Source organism: Carassius gibelio, chromosome A23 (genome assembly GCF_023724105.1).
Source record: "Carassius gibelio isolate Cgi1373 ecotype wild population from Czech Republic chromosome A23, carGib1.2-hapl.c, whole genome shotgun sequence".
Lineage (NCBI taxonomy): Eukaryota > Metazoa > Chordata > Actinopteri > Cypriniformes > Cyprinidae > Carassius > Carassius gibelio.
In genome coordinates this window covers 16,982,691-16,998,088 of record NC_068393.1, presented here as the reverse complement: position 1 = coordinate 16,998,088, position 15,398 = coordinate 16,982,691, and the positions used below count along the sequence as shown (strand labels likewise).

The following is a 15,398-nucleotide window of genomic DNA, read 5'->3' as shown; positions in this document are numbered from 1 at the left end:
CCACAGAGATGTAGATTTTGCGGGAGTAATATTTAAATAGTATTTTGCAGTTTAATATTCACAGACACTAGTATATATTCGGCTACTGTCTGGAGCCCTGCGCTTTGACTTACACGGAAGCGACTGAACGCAGTTGCCGGTACTGAATATACTCGAGAGTCTGTAACTACCGGTACTACAGAGACATACTGCTAACCACTGATCTATAATATAGTAGCGGCTTCACTGTCTTTTGGCAGTTTAGAATGTGATGAGTGATCCAGTCATATATAGATAAGGGCTGCTAACGCGTTTTCATTTCTTCTTCGCTGCTCTAAACAGGGGTTGCTTGTGGCAACACAGCACAACTTCCTGTGTTTTCAATGCATTTTGAGCAGCGAAGAAGAACCGTGCAGCGGTTAGGCAAAGCTTGCGGTCATAACTAGGTCTTTTTTAAGAAAATGGTATCGGATCGGTATATGGGTTCATGTACTCGCCGATGCCAGAATTTGTTGTGGTATCGGAGATATTTCCGATACTAGTATCGGAATCGGAACAACTCTAAAAAATCCCTTACAGTTTCATGAGAAGTAATTCAGTTCAAATGAAATGTGAAAGTTTAGAGGTTTAGAACAAAACCTTAACCAGACAAATATCAGAGTCTTTCTTTATGAAAACTGTAATAAAATAAACTGCATCATTTATCCTGCATTTTCTTTCTTTAGAATAAATAAATAAATTAAACATTGCAAGAGTGAATTGTCATTTACACAGAAGGAGCCACCCAGCTGCAAGCAGAATGTGGCACTAACGAGACAAAGTTTCTTCGGGAAGTGTCCCGCTTTCATGGTTGCCGGGATGTTTAATTACACCGCCTGCGTAGTCGGTAAAGAGAGGAGGAGGAGAGAGGAGAGGCATCCCTCTCTGACAGACTAGCGGAGATTCCTCACCTGTCCAATGCGGGAGACACACCTGTCACCACACACTTAATCACCATCGTGTTCGGGGCCCAACCGGAGAGCCACACCACCACGCCGAAAATTAAAATGAACTTTCTTGCCATGCAGTTAAGACCAAAAAAAAAAAAAGAAACGCTGTCATTCCTCTTCCCCTCATTAATATTCTGAGGTTAAGAGCTTTTCAGCGAAACGTAATTAATAGAAGCTGAGCTGACAGTAAACAAGCAATTTCAAATTAAAGCAAAATGACAGGACCGTCATTTGTAAAATGTGAGCAGATTTTGGCGACAGATAAATGAAGGAAAATGTTAAGGAGGAAAAAGTGATGAAGATATTAATCTTCACCTGTCTGTGTCAGCGTGCCACTCATTTCCGCGATGTTGCTCTCGATCCGCTGCAGATGCTTCTTGTCCTCTTTGCTGCCCTTAATGAGGGGAAGGATGTATTTCTGCAATTAAAAACACGGCACGCTATTAGAATTCCACTCAGGAACAGGGAAAACAGGCCAGCGGACCAGGACACGCTCTGTTGCTACACGTCAAAAAATAGACAAAGGGCTGATCTATTAGTGTTAGCATAGTCAAACCCTCACTGAAGGCTTCTTATATTCATAAACTCTCGTGATTGAGTTTTTGAGAGCTGTACAACATGTTTGATAAGAAACTATTTTAAATAAATAATTTCTGTGAATTATTAGCAGTTATTACTCCAGTCTTAGGCATCACACGTTCCTTCAGAAATTATTCTAAAATGCTATTCTAATAATGATCACAATTAGGTGTTAATCTTGAGCAAAATAAATGTACAAAAAATACAACTACAAATTCAAAAACTGTCTCAATCCTTTTTGAAACTGAATAGAAGTGATTCATTTGAATGAAACATACTTGTTAAAGCTAAATTTGAGAGAGGCTGGATAAAGACAGCTTGTTTTATTAAAGCTTACAGTGTATCAGTACAATATGATATTAAACGAGGATGTGGGAGAAGAAAAAAAGAAGGGAAAAATTCTAACAATGCTAGTTCTTGAGCTTGATTTCACAGCATCACATTCAGTACTGTGTTTGGCAACAGCAGATAAAACATCATTATATGAATTATGATTAATAGGCCTGCATTCATGCTGAAAAAAAACAAGACCTTTTGTTTTTTGAATCCCTCTCAAAAGTCTTGTGGTTTCCTCACTTCATCCAGAGCAATTTGTCTCAATGGCTGACACAGAGGCCAAGAATTAAGCATCAGGGCATCTGGGTTCATCATCATTAAGTCTTTTAGCCCACAGGCTGGCTTCTCCATTTGAACATGTCACCTTCTAAGGACAATTGCTTGTCAGAGTTTAAGTCTTGTAGAACAACATCTCCAGACACTGAGAATAAGCAGCAAAGGTCAGATGGCTAGCGCTCCCAGTAGCTGCTGACTGGTTCTCATGCCATCACAGTTTTATTTCCAAATGCACACGTCGATTTGTTTCCCCAGACAAACATACAGCACATAGATGAGGAGATTAATATGGCATTTGGTGAATAGCAGGGTGCTGGAAAGTGTAATGTGTGTGTGCAGGCTCTCCGTCTGGAAAACAGTTGGCCTTAACAGGTTTTCACAGCGGCGCAACCGTTGTTGACACCGGCGTAAGTAATAAACACTTTTAAGTTGAAAAAAATCAGAATGAGTGTCAACACCAGGGGAAGTTAATAAGAGAGCTGCTGTGAGCACTGTTTACAATGTGCTCTATAGCATGAATAAAGTGGTGGAGGAGGCCGGGGCATATGGTGGCACCGGTGAGCCGTTCCTTTGACATGACAGCAGTGAGAGCTCTCGCACCAGGGAACAGCACCTCCAGCCACGGGCACACATCCTCCGAACAGCAGAGACGCAAGCGGGGGACTGGAGAACCACAAACTGTGTGATCGCTCAAAGAACGAAAGTGAGAAACAAGCGAGCAAAAGAGTTAAAGAGAGTAAAAAGAAGGACATTTTTGCATTTTTAAAGAAAATGCGAGTGTCGTTTGCATGCACAAAAATCTATTTAATAATGCTAAGAGTATTGTGAACGGTGGCGTCGCGAACTTGGTTGAGTTTGGAGTGCTTTTTGTATGTTGCAAAGAGGTCTCTATTATACTGTCATCACTAATCATTCCCATTTTATTTTCTGCCAAGCAAAAATCTTATATAGTCTTTTAGTAAATTTGCTTGTGGTTCATACTATCATTCAAAAGTTTAGGGTTGGTAAGACTTAATGTTTTTTTAAATGAAATTAATTGTTGTAATATTTTTAAAAGAAGTCTCTTATGCTCACCAATGATGCACTTATTTGATCCTAAATACAGTACAGTAAAAACAGTGATTTTGTGAAATAACTAAAAACAACTAGACACTAACAACAATTAGTATTAGAAACTATTCATAATTTTCCCCCCCAGTATTCTTTGATTAATAGAAAGTTCCAAAGTACAATGTTTATTAGATTTTATTGAAAGAACATCAAAGTCTTTACTGTCACTATTAATCAATCTAATGTGTTAGTAAACTACAAATGTAATACTTCAGGTTTATTACTATTTAAACAAACCCTTAACTAGGATTAGGGTTTGTTCAAATAATGATAGCAACAATGAAATAGGAATAGTAACAGTAATGACTTCCTGAGCAAGGACCAGTTATGAGAATGAGTGAAAATGAAAGTTCACTCACTACTCTCTAAAAATGAGAGTTGAAGTCACATTCTCAAAACATCACTTTAAGTACTGAAGCTACAGTTTCAGATTGTAAAACACAGACTCACGTCAAAGGAAAATGTGACTTTTTCTGTTAAAATGACATGGGTTTGGCTCACTACATTAGTAAGAGCTGTCATGTGGGCTACTGGCTTTGTGCTGAGAGCAGCAGAGGGACTGATTGCCTGGAGTAGCCGAGTACAGACGGAAGCTTAGGAAGCTAAACATACATTCCTAATCATGACATCACGGGAGTTCCAAACAATTGTAAATGCTCTCTTAAAGGCCACTGCTTCATTATTCTTTCTCTTATACAACACAGTAATGGAGTCCACATGCTCATGTGGGCAGTGTGGGCTTAATGTCACTGAGAAACAGGGTCTCTCCCTTACTCGCACCCATCCGTGCCCACGTACAAACCCATGTTGTGATAGTACTGGAAAGCAGCAAGAGCACTGCATATGGGGTTTTTCCGAAAGGGAAAACAGAAAGATCTAGGGGTTGAGATGAGCTCATTCCGATGACGATACACTGTAACCACAGCGATTTACATCATCAATGTAAAAAACACATACAAAAGTAGAAATGCTGGGAAAAGCTTGAGTTCTCAGAATAATAAACACATTTTGAGAAATAGGCTATTGGTGGCACTTCGACACGCACCCGGTAGAGATGATGGAAGCCAAAGGCCATTCCTGCCAGGACGACGGCCAGGGCACTGTAGTCTCTCCATCTGTAACCTGAGGGACCTGCAGAGATACACACAAATACAACAAGGCCATCTATTAGTCCAACTCACGGAAAAGCTGTTGTGGGACTTCTGGTAGATGCCATATTTAATTTGACATGTAACAAACTGTGGTGTATAGAAATGCAGTAATTCCAATGGCCAAATTCAGCACTACAAGAAGAATCTTTGTGCAATTCACTCATCAAATCATTCTTGGATGCCTTTTTATTTGTTTTTTGCTGAATATGGTGCCAGTAAACCCAGATAAGTACTGTGAATCGGTATAAAGCGCCCGTTTTAATGAATCAATTCAATTCAAACACTGATTTGTTTGAATCGTCACTCAAAATTTTCCACAGAAGACCCTTCATATTTTTTCATATATTAAAAAAGCTGTAGCAATAATGAAAAAAAATGTAGGTAAAAACTGCTGGTCATAAATGAAAAATGATTATTGCTTGTGTTCATTTAATGAAAACAACTTTACTCATTTTTACCTTATTTTACTTATATTAAACATTTCTAATCTTATGCTCTGCTAGTTTTTGGTCAAAATGGGTAGAAACAAAATCCAAAAGCAAATTGAATACTGTGAAATGTCTGGAAAAATACAGTGGCATTTACACACACACACACATACACACACACACTTTATTAGACTTGGGACTACACCACACACTGCCTGTACTTCTACCCCTTCACAGCTTTTTTGTTTATGTCAAACTACTGTTAAAAAAAACTGTTGGGGGAAAAAAGTAGTGGTGCCTACAATCAATGACTAAAGTTTATAGTCTAAATAAGTCTATATGAATAGCTGCTCTTGTTCCTAGAAGGAGAGGGAAAAGAAAAAATATACGAATTCTGATTACATGTGAAGTGTAAACTAGATCTGAACTTTTAGATTAAGTACCACATTACTGTAAAACAGAAATGTCATCAGCTATGACTGAGCATAACGGAAACTCCCGATTACAGTATTTGAGAGGAAAAAGTACTCTGTTCAAGGTATTTGTGATCTTGAAGAAATGGAAATGAGAACAGTTGAAAATGACTCTGAGTACGGTTTCGGCTCAGACCTCGCACAAGCGCTCACTAGTGGTGAGATGAGATGTGAATGTCGCAGAACAACAACGAGTACTATCAGGAAATGAAAGCCCACATCAAAGATCCCTCTTCACCCCTCACACTCATTCTCAGAGAGAGACAGTTGACCTGGCAGAAGGCAAAAAAAAAAAAAAAAACAGTTCAGATTCGAAAACAAAGAAAAAAAAAAAATGCTTCTCTTTGGGAGCCAGACCTGACAGAATGCTCTGCTTTAAAGGTATTTAACATGCATCACCATTTGGAGCAGCATGATGACCAAAAATCAAATGCTGAACCACTTAAATGACATGAAAAGAACAATTAGCTCATTGGAATTAAGAAAAAACTCAAAAAACTAAATAGATAGTCCCACCCCAAACTTACGGTTGAGCCAATGTGCCAGGCTGGTCAGGACAATCAAACAAACAAGCAATGTTTTAAAAGTGCCTTTTCAGACGAACAACTTAATAATGGCTTACTTACTCTTGGCATATTAAGCATTGACATGAGAAAAAGAGAGAGAGAGAGAGAGAAAAAATACACTTTAGCTTTAAGACTTTAACCAGCTTCTGAAAGCAAGAGCAGCCGTTTCAACTCACGCTGAGGCAACCTGGCAAGGCTCAGCCAACAGAAAGGAGGGAGAAATTATCATGCAAATGTTTAACTGCACACCAAACAGAGAAGTAATTAAAGCAAGCCTGGCTCTGGCAGGTCAACATGTCAGATACAAAATGCTCCATTTTGTAACATAGTCGAGGTCTGCGGAACAGGTGTGTTACTGTAATTTGTTTGAATCTGCTCTACTGAATACAAATACACAGGCTGGACTAGCAAAGCAGTAGTACTTTTTCATCTTCTTTATGTGTAACTGAACAAGCAGTTTTTATCTGATTTATTGTATTAGAGGTATATTAGGGAGACCCAAATAAATTATGGCACCGATTATTGAGACATGAAACAAAATATGTTCTACAATTTTTAATAATTAATAGTTAATAAAAAGAAAAAGCACATTTTACACTAGATCACTAGACGTTTCTATACACAAATGTATAATTTGATTTTCTTTTAATAAATGATCTTATACAATTATCCTGTCAAATGTGCACAAACTACTAGCTACTACTAAATATTGTAGAAACATAATTTTCTGTAAAGTTGCTTTGTAACGATTTATTTTGTAAAAAGCGCTATACAAATAAACTTGAATTGAATTGAAATTGAACTCCTACACCATGTGACCATGTTTAAAGTCTTGATTAAAATAAAGCAGACATAGCAGTACATAAAAAATAAAGTTTATATATAGTTTCATATATAAAGTATCCATTACTCTTTAACACAAATTGAAAGGAAATCATTAGTTAGTTTTAGTTTAGATGATTTTCCATATTTTAAGAAGAAAACCGATTACTCCAAAATAATTCTGAGGTCAATTAACTTTTATTTCCACACTTTTAACCTTTCTTCTCCTAGGAAATACTCAGAAAATCAGTGCCTTGTCACTAAAGACTGAAGCTTAGTTCTGCTAAATGAAGGTGACATTCTACACCAGAAAGTACTTTAAAAACTTCTATTTAGAGAATTTCTGACAACATTACTTTTTGTATCAATGGTAAACATTACTGAAGTGTCCCTGCGGAAGCAGGGTGTGCAGAACATGCATGATGGCAGTCTGGGTGATTTCAGAGTCCTTGAGTTTGGCCGGCGGCCGTGACCCATCTCCTACTTCAACTTGAGGTCCAAACAGAGGTCCTTCTTCCACGTGGGTAGCCCCCTCCACCTCCACTTTCCACTCCTGCTTTTTAATTGGTCACTTAAGGTGTAAGCATGGCATCCATTCCCCTTATTCCCAATCTCTGTTCAAATTTATTGGGTTCAGAAAAGGCCCTACTGTCCTTCTTCTACTTGAAAATAGAGATCAGAGTATCCATTACTTCGACAGAGATGGATGCGGGTCCAGACATATTGTCCGCATGACAAGGACATGAAAGAGAGGGACCCCCTCTTTCCAACCTGACCTCCGCGAAGATCTCCTTACTCTCCCCTCATTATGCCAATCTCTCATAGCCGTTTTGATATAAAACCCCCCACTCTAGTGGGGCTGAAGCCTAACTACATGGCCATCCCATCAACATTGCTTTCATTACAAAACGTGAGATGGTGGGGAGTCAAGGACAGGGGGGCAATAAATGAGGGTGGAATACATCTGAAATCATTGTCATACAGGTTAAGCATTATGCGAACTTCATTCAGGATTGGTGAATCAGCAGCCGGCTTGGAGCTCATAACCCGCGGAGGTAATAAAGATACAGGCTGCAGAAAGGCCCTCAGCGGTACAACCAACCAGAGATCGTCGTAACCGTGCGGACATCATATCGCAAGGCCGTGCCAGAATTAATTATGTGCCTACGCAAACTGGATGCTCAATGCCACCCATTTCCTTTTAAAACCACTTGTCTAAGATAATAGTAATGTTTGGACACTAATAGATTTTCAGCATGATATTTCAAGGTGTTCCACGCAGTTGGCCTGTTTCGAATTGATGTACGGGTGAAGGTTTAAACAGGATTATGGGAACACAGAGGAGATTGGAGGACTCATTTAACATAGCCACGCACCGTTTGGTAAAGAAAATCTACTAGTCTAGATGAGTCATGTTTAAGCGCATGGGCTGCAGAAACATACAGCGGGTGGGCAAGTGGAGGGGTTATAGGGTAGACCACCTATCCAAGTAAAAACAATTGTGGTAATACTCACTGTATGGGGCGAGTGGAACAGGGTGAACGAGGTGTGCAGGTCTGGGTACGGCAACAGTCAGTGGTTCCTCAGTACTACCGGCACGCTCGATAGCCAGATCAACCTCCTCATCAGTCAGACCTACATGGAGAGAAGGTGGAATGACATTGAACACATCAACTGAAGATATTTACAAAACATAAAAAAAACAAGTAAAGTTTTAGTAATTTATAAATGTTATATATACGCTCACTGGCGTTGGTGTTGGAAACATTCTTCAGAGATTTTGGTCTATATTGACATGATAGCATCACAAAGTTACTGCAGATTTGTCGGCTGCACATCCATGAAGCAAATCTTCCGTTCCACCACATCCCAAAGCTACTCTATTGGATCGAGATCTGGTGACTTTGTAGGTCATTTGAGTTAAGTGAATTCATTATCATGTCAAAGAAACCAGCCTGAGATGATTTGAGCTTTGTAACATGGTGCATTATCCTGATGGAAGTAGCCATCAGAAGATGGGTACATTGTAGTCATAAATGGATGGACATGGTCAGCAACAATAATCAGGTAAGGCTGTGACGTTTAAAGAATGCTCAATTGGTACTAAGGGGCCCAAAGTGTGCAAAGAAAATATCCCCCACACTATTACACCACCTCCAGCCTGAACCATTGAGATAAGGAAGGATGAATCCATGCTTTCATGTTCTTTACCCCAAATTCTGACCCTACCATCTGAATGTTGCAGCAGAAGTCGAAACTTATCAGACCAGGCAACATTTTTCCAATCTTCTATCGTCCATGAGAAGAGAGGGGCGGGGCCGAGACCCATGCAAATGGAGTGAGGCCGTTGAAGTTAATGAGAATGTGCGACACCTCCGCCACTCACCAATGTAACAAAGTTCGTTGTCACGGGAAGGAGGAGGCGGAAACTGGCGAACATTCAAACAAAACTTAAACACAATAAATAAAAATAAACACAAAATTGCGCAACAGCATCTCACGGATGACTGCCACACACAAACAGAACCAAAACACGAAATAAAATCCAGGCCTGATCCTCTCTTGTACAACACTGTTGACACTCCTCCTTTTATCCTTCTGGAGCTCCTTCATGAGACTTGAGAGCGGTGAGTGGCGCAGATGTCGCGCACTCTCATTAACTCCACCGGCCTCGCTCCGTCCCTCTCGTCACAGTCCAATTTTGGTGAGCCTGTGCGAATCGTAGCCTCTGTTTCCCATTCTTAGCTGACAGGAGCAGCACCCTGTTTGGTCTTCTGCTGCTGTAGCCCATCTGCTTTAGGGTTTGACGTGTTGTGTGTTCAGAGATGGTATTCTGCATACCTTGGATGTAACAAGTGGCTATTTGAGTTACTGTTGCCTTTCTATCATCTTTAACCAGTCTGCCCATTCTCCTCTGACATCAACAAGGGATTTCCGTCCACACAACTGCCGCTCGCTGTATGTTTTCTCTATTTTTAAAACATTTCTTCATGAAACCTGAACCGACTGTACCAAAATTATTTGTAACTTTTTCATCTCTGAGAACTCAGGAATCAGTCCCTTGTCACTCACAAGATTGAAGCCACAATTCTACTGAATGAAAGTGTCTGAATTCTCCAGAAAGTACTAGGAAAACCGTGCTGCAACAGTGGTGATATTAAGTGGAAGTGTGTCCTTGACTCTCCTTTGCAACCTGCAAATAGATCTAAATGTTAAAACTCTTGCTAAACTAGGTTAATAGCACTATAGGCGGCAGACATATACCAGGAGAAGCAGCTTTGGAGGTCCAAAGCTCTGAGCTCCTCTCCATTACAGTCAGATCTCAAGAACAGAGCCTGTCCATTTCCTCCTGCTATATTTCCCCAGGTAGAGCTCAGCGGAACCCCAGACGGATAAAATGCATTATTTTAATTTCTTCATTGTAATGTAAATGTATTACATAATTTTGCAAATGCCAATATAATTTAATCTTCAGATCTTTTTTAATGATTTTAGTGGTGATTAAATTGCACAGAGGTCTCTGATGGAAATGACAGGAGAGGGGAAAAAAAAAAATCTAATATTAATATTTCCCTTTGTGGAAAAAAGCTGGTTTATTTCCTGGCCTAAACAGAGCGGCAATGTAGTAGACAGCAACAAGAGACTGTAGAAATACTGGGAAAAGAAAGACAGAAACGGAAAAAGCCTGTTAGTCGAATGTACTTACTTTGACATTTAATGAAGGCATAAAAGTGGGAAAACATTATGGGCTTCCTCTACAATAGGCACATAAAACCAAAATGCTTTAACATCTCCATTTAGAGCCAATGGTTTAAAAAGGCTCCAGTTTCTATTAAACTTTAAGTTACACATCAATTTAATAAATCTACTGTATCCTACAACAAACATACACACACTCCCTCTGACCTGTGTTTGTCCACAGTAGACTGGAGTGTGTCAAGTCTGTCGTTGCATATTTAGTCTCTCTCACGCGCGCTCTTGCTCTGTTTACTGGAGATATCCCCTTGGGCATTGACTACTCTATTCCACATGCTTTCATAAGGCACGGCTGCCTGCCAGAAAGCCAAAAGGCTGAGCTTTGCTCCAAATTGAGCTGTTTAAAGAGCAGACAGCAAGCTGTTTTTGTGCTGTAATACACACATCATAAATGTGGCAAATGCCAGTGCCACATGTGCTTAAATAGAGCAGAGAGAACTGGGAGCTTGGCAGAGGACAGGGTCTGAGCCCAATCAGCCCTGTCTGCTGGGTATGAAATCACAGTCACGCTTCATAGACTCACACTAACAACAGAGCAAAACAATAAAGGAGCACACGGACGCAGCAGAGGTAGGGATGCATGGTTTATCGCACCGTTTTTATTGCTGCGTTTCATGGTTTTCCAGTAAAAGTTTCAATTTATAACAGTGTGAGTTTAATTATAGCAATTAATTGGGTAAAAATGCAACCTTTTTTCAAAGAAATGTAAAAAAAAAAAAAAAAACTTGATTTTTTTTATGACAAAAATATGTGAAACAAATGTAGTGCAAATATATATTGCAGAAAAAAAAAACCTTGTTGAAAAAAAAAATTTAATGACACATATCAGTTTATGTCCATAACAAAAATAATTGGTGGCTAAAGCCAAAAAGTGCCCTTGAGTGGCTGTTATAAAACAGAAATGACTGATCATCAAATCAGCATATCATTTATTTTTATTCTTTATTTAATTTCTTTGACTGTTGAATTATTGATAATATGTGTGCAATTCTTCCTTCCTTGGTTGTTTGCTCTAATGATGTTCTTTTGCTTATATTTGAAAGACAATAAAAAGTTGATCACAAAAAAAACAGGCACATTCTAATGATTTCTGAAGGATCATGTGACACTAAAGCTGCTGAAAATGTAGCTTTGCCATCACATAAAAAAACTAGATTTTATAAAACAATTAAATAGAATATGATTAAATTGAAACAAAATGTTTCTGTAATTTTAATGTATTTTTAGTCAGTCTTGGTGAGCATTAGAGACTTCTTTCAAATACCACCTTATAAAAAATCAACTCTAAATCATACAAAATTTCCTCTTCCACAGCAGCAAAACGTTAAGATCCAAAATTTATGACACCGATCTCCGCATATTCTCCCTTAGTTGTCAGGAATGATATTAACAAAATTTATACCATCACAATTTTCATTAAAATGCCCATGTAGCCGGTTTTACCTCTCTTGCAGGAATCTCTAGGTCAAGGTCAAAGTTAAAAGGTGGGCAGATTCTGTGGGGGTTGAAATGGCCCTAAAAATGTTGAATAATTTAAGGCAAATATTGGTCATCCTGTCTTGCATGGCATTCAAAGTGATCGGAAGCAGCCATGGCCATGTGCTGAGCTGGTGCAGTCAGCATGTACTGTCCAATAAGCAATAATGTGTCCCTGGACACCCTATTCATCTGACCACACCAGACTGCATGGTGGCAGACTATTGAATGAGACATGAAGGCCCCCCTCTCATTTCCTCCCACTCACCTCGTCAAAAAGACGCTCTCAGGAAGTTCACGTTTTCGTGAGTTCACATCAGAACCAAAGGGTTATTTTCTGAGGACGTACATATTTGTAACATCATTTGAATTCTTAAATAGCACACCCCGTGCAATTTCAAAGGGGTCCGGCGTGCATCCGAATAAGATGCATGCAAATTCATTAACACGTTTGCTTTTCTTTTTCAGGTTTTCGGACTCACTCAGCTGTTTTGTCTCCTCTGATGCCTTTATTACAAAGAAAATGGGATTACAAATGAAAGACCTTTGAGATCCAATTTAAAAGAAGGACAACAAGAGTGAATTTTACATATAAAAGGAAAGGGACACAAAAAGGAAACACAAAATTTATTACGGCTTCCAAAACCTGTGGAATGACCCCTCGGACCTCCATTTCAGATCGACCTTCCGGTTGATGAATTTTTTTTGGACATAAATTACATCTAATGATGACACCATAAAAAAGAACAATAATGGAAAGCTATTCTGTATTTCATTATACTGTATTATTTGGTGCACCTGATACATGCAGAGCCTGTTTATGAGTCACCATATTAACAGATGCTCAGTCGAAGCATTTGCTTTGACCTTGCCATTCTCATTGGGGCATGAAATTACGGTGGTGGCACTGCGATATTACAGCTATAAATACTGTAAACTGCATATCTGGGCTATGGTTTCTATTGTCTTTCAACATAAACCTGATCAGTATTTATTTAAAGGAAAACCCATTGCTTTCTTTATTATTTATGGCTCTATTTTCTGGGCTCTTATTTTCAGGAAGGTTTTTTTTTTTTTTTTTTTTTCAGTTTTATTTTTTAGAGTGATGAGGCAATCATCCACCCATAAAGTGCAGTTCTCCAATTTTACCACTTGTGAACTTCATTGAGTAAGAACAAGCTCACAGGGACAATTATAAAAATGCTTACTGAACGGCCGCTCTTTTTTTCAGCAGACCAACAAGGCTTTAACAAAATCGCTTGGTGAATATTACTTCTTATAATAATACCAGATTGAACAAGAAGAAAAATACTTAAGGTCATAAAAATTGAGGTCACTGAGAGTTTTTCTGTGAGACTTCATATGTCAAGTCCATGTCTCACAAGACTGCATGCCTTAAATAACGAGTGCTCTCATAGCGTTTTCATTTATGTATTAAAAAAAGAAGGACTCTGGTAATTTTCCTGCTTTATCTCCTTCTCCTGATGACAAAGTGAAAAGCGGATGGCCTAGGTGGCGCCGTGGAGTAATTTATAACCACATCAATCCCTTTTTCTTCTATGCAGGCCTTGGTCATTGCCATTCCTGTCCAAGAGGTGAGTCACATCACCTTACTTGCAAACTCTTTCCTATTAATATCAGGGATGATGAACCATTTCCTTATCCTCATGACGTGTGCGATATTACACCTGCAATTCAGCAGTGTAACTCAAGGCCCTTTAAGCATAATGAAATGACTACAGGAAGAACACTAGTGAGGTCAAAGATCCGGCCACTGAACTCAGCAGATTGTGTCGGACGTCCACACACAGGCTTATTGGAATCCGCTGGGCAAAAAATAAAATCTATTTTTCGGACTATAAGTCGCACTGGACTATAAGTCGCATTTATTTAGAACCAAGAACCAAGAGAAAACATTACGGTCTACAGCCGCGAGAGGGCACTCTATGCTGCTCAGTGTAGACTACAGGAGCACTGAGCAGCATAGAGGGCACCTCTCACGGCTGTAGACGGTAATGTTTTCTCTTGGTTCATTTCTCTTGGTTCATGTCAAATTAATTTTGATAAATAAGTCGCACCTGACTATAAGTCGCAGGACCAGACAAACTATGAAAAAAAAGTGCGACTTATAGTCTGGAAAATACAGTAATGGATTTTTTTATTTTGTTCGAAAAGCCACACAAATCAATCTTTTAACGTATTTAGTTCCGCAAACGTTTAACAAGATCTGATTAACGTGTCCTTTACACTAGATGTCACACTCTTATTTATCTTGTACGACATTAGAATGGAAAGCCTGTCATTCATTCAGTGCTTAACATTGTGGAGATCCTAAACAATATGTGTGATTTGCAATGCTGAGGTGAAATGCTATGATTTTCGGAATTAATGAATGAATGGAGCAGTTTTGTTTACACACATAGGCCTACTGTAGTGTGTGTGCCACTTGAAGTGTTTTCAGCCACTGTTCCCTCACTATATGATGATATAAACACACAAAAATCATCTCCAGCTGCTCTGAGAGTCACTTCATTAGTATTTTACGGTTTAATTTGAGAAAAAAAGTTATTTACGGTAACCTATCAAAATAAAAATTTGGTGAAAAACTGTGACAGAAATATTAATATTGTGCGGTAGAAGTTAAGATTCATTGTAAGAACACTACTATTACTATTACTAATTAATATTATTAAAACTTATTTTTAAAGGAATAAATCACACACTTTTTTATTTATTTTTAAACCTCTGTTATGCAGCACATGTTTGCCAAACCATGAAAGGGATTAATTTTCATTTGATTAAAGGATAAATTAAAATAATGTTTTACTGCATTATCTGATTAACAGATAAAAAATTTATAAGGCCCTGTTAAAAAATATATATATATATATTATAAAATAAAAATAATCCATGGTTCTTAATTTTTTACATTCACTGATAATTTTTTTTATAGTATTTGCAATAGTATTTTTATTAAATCTATATTAATTGGAAAAAAAAAATGAATCAAATCGGCACATCTGAATCGATACACAGCCGTATTTGTGACTGGACTATTAGACAAGGGAAAATACACTCTCTGTTGGAAAAATTAAGTGATAAATAATCAACTGATGATTATATCCCTGGTTACTTAAGTTAGAGACACTAAATTCTGTACCGCTGAAACGTCGTTCATGTGCCGGTATTCGATAATGCGATATATTGCGGTGATTAATATGCATAATATTGTTATCGTGGGCACTTCTAAATACCGTGAATAAATATACATAATAAATTATTCAGAATTTGGAATGCATTTTAAGAATAGTATTCCCATCAGCTGCTCAAAATGTACAACACCGCTGTATGCTGCTTGAAAGAGCGCATGCGCTCTGATGTAAACAACCACGCATGAGAAGCACATGGAGGAACACGTGAGGGACGCTGAATGAAAGCACATTCACTCTTTGACAGC

General features: G+C 38.5%; 1 protein-coding gene across 1 annotated transcript in view; it reads right to left on the bottom strand.

Annotated features, from left to right (window-relative positions):
- Positions 1-15,398, bottom strand: part of pex14 (peroxisomal biogenesis factor 14) — a 68,960-nt gene that overhangs the window by 21,186 nt on the left and 32,376 nt on the right. The window contains exons 4-6 of the mRNA XM_052540517.1: positions 8,225-8,344; positions 4,315-4,400; positions 1,284-1,386 (exon numbers count right to left, since the gene is read on the bottom strand). Coding sequence (XP_052396477.1) covers positions 1,284-1,386; positions 4,315-4,400; positions 8,225-8,344 — 309 coding nt within the window. The remainder of the gene's footprint in view (positions 1-1,283; positions 1,387-4,314; positions 4,401-8,224; positions 8,345-15,398) is intronic.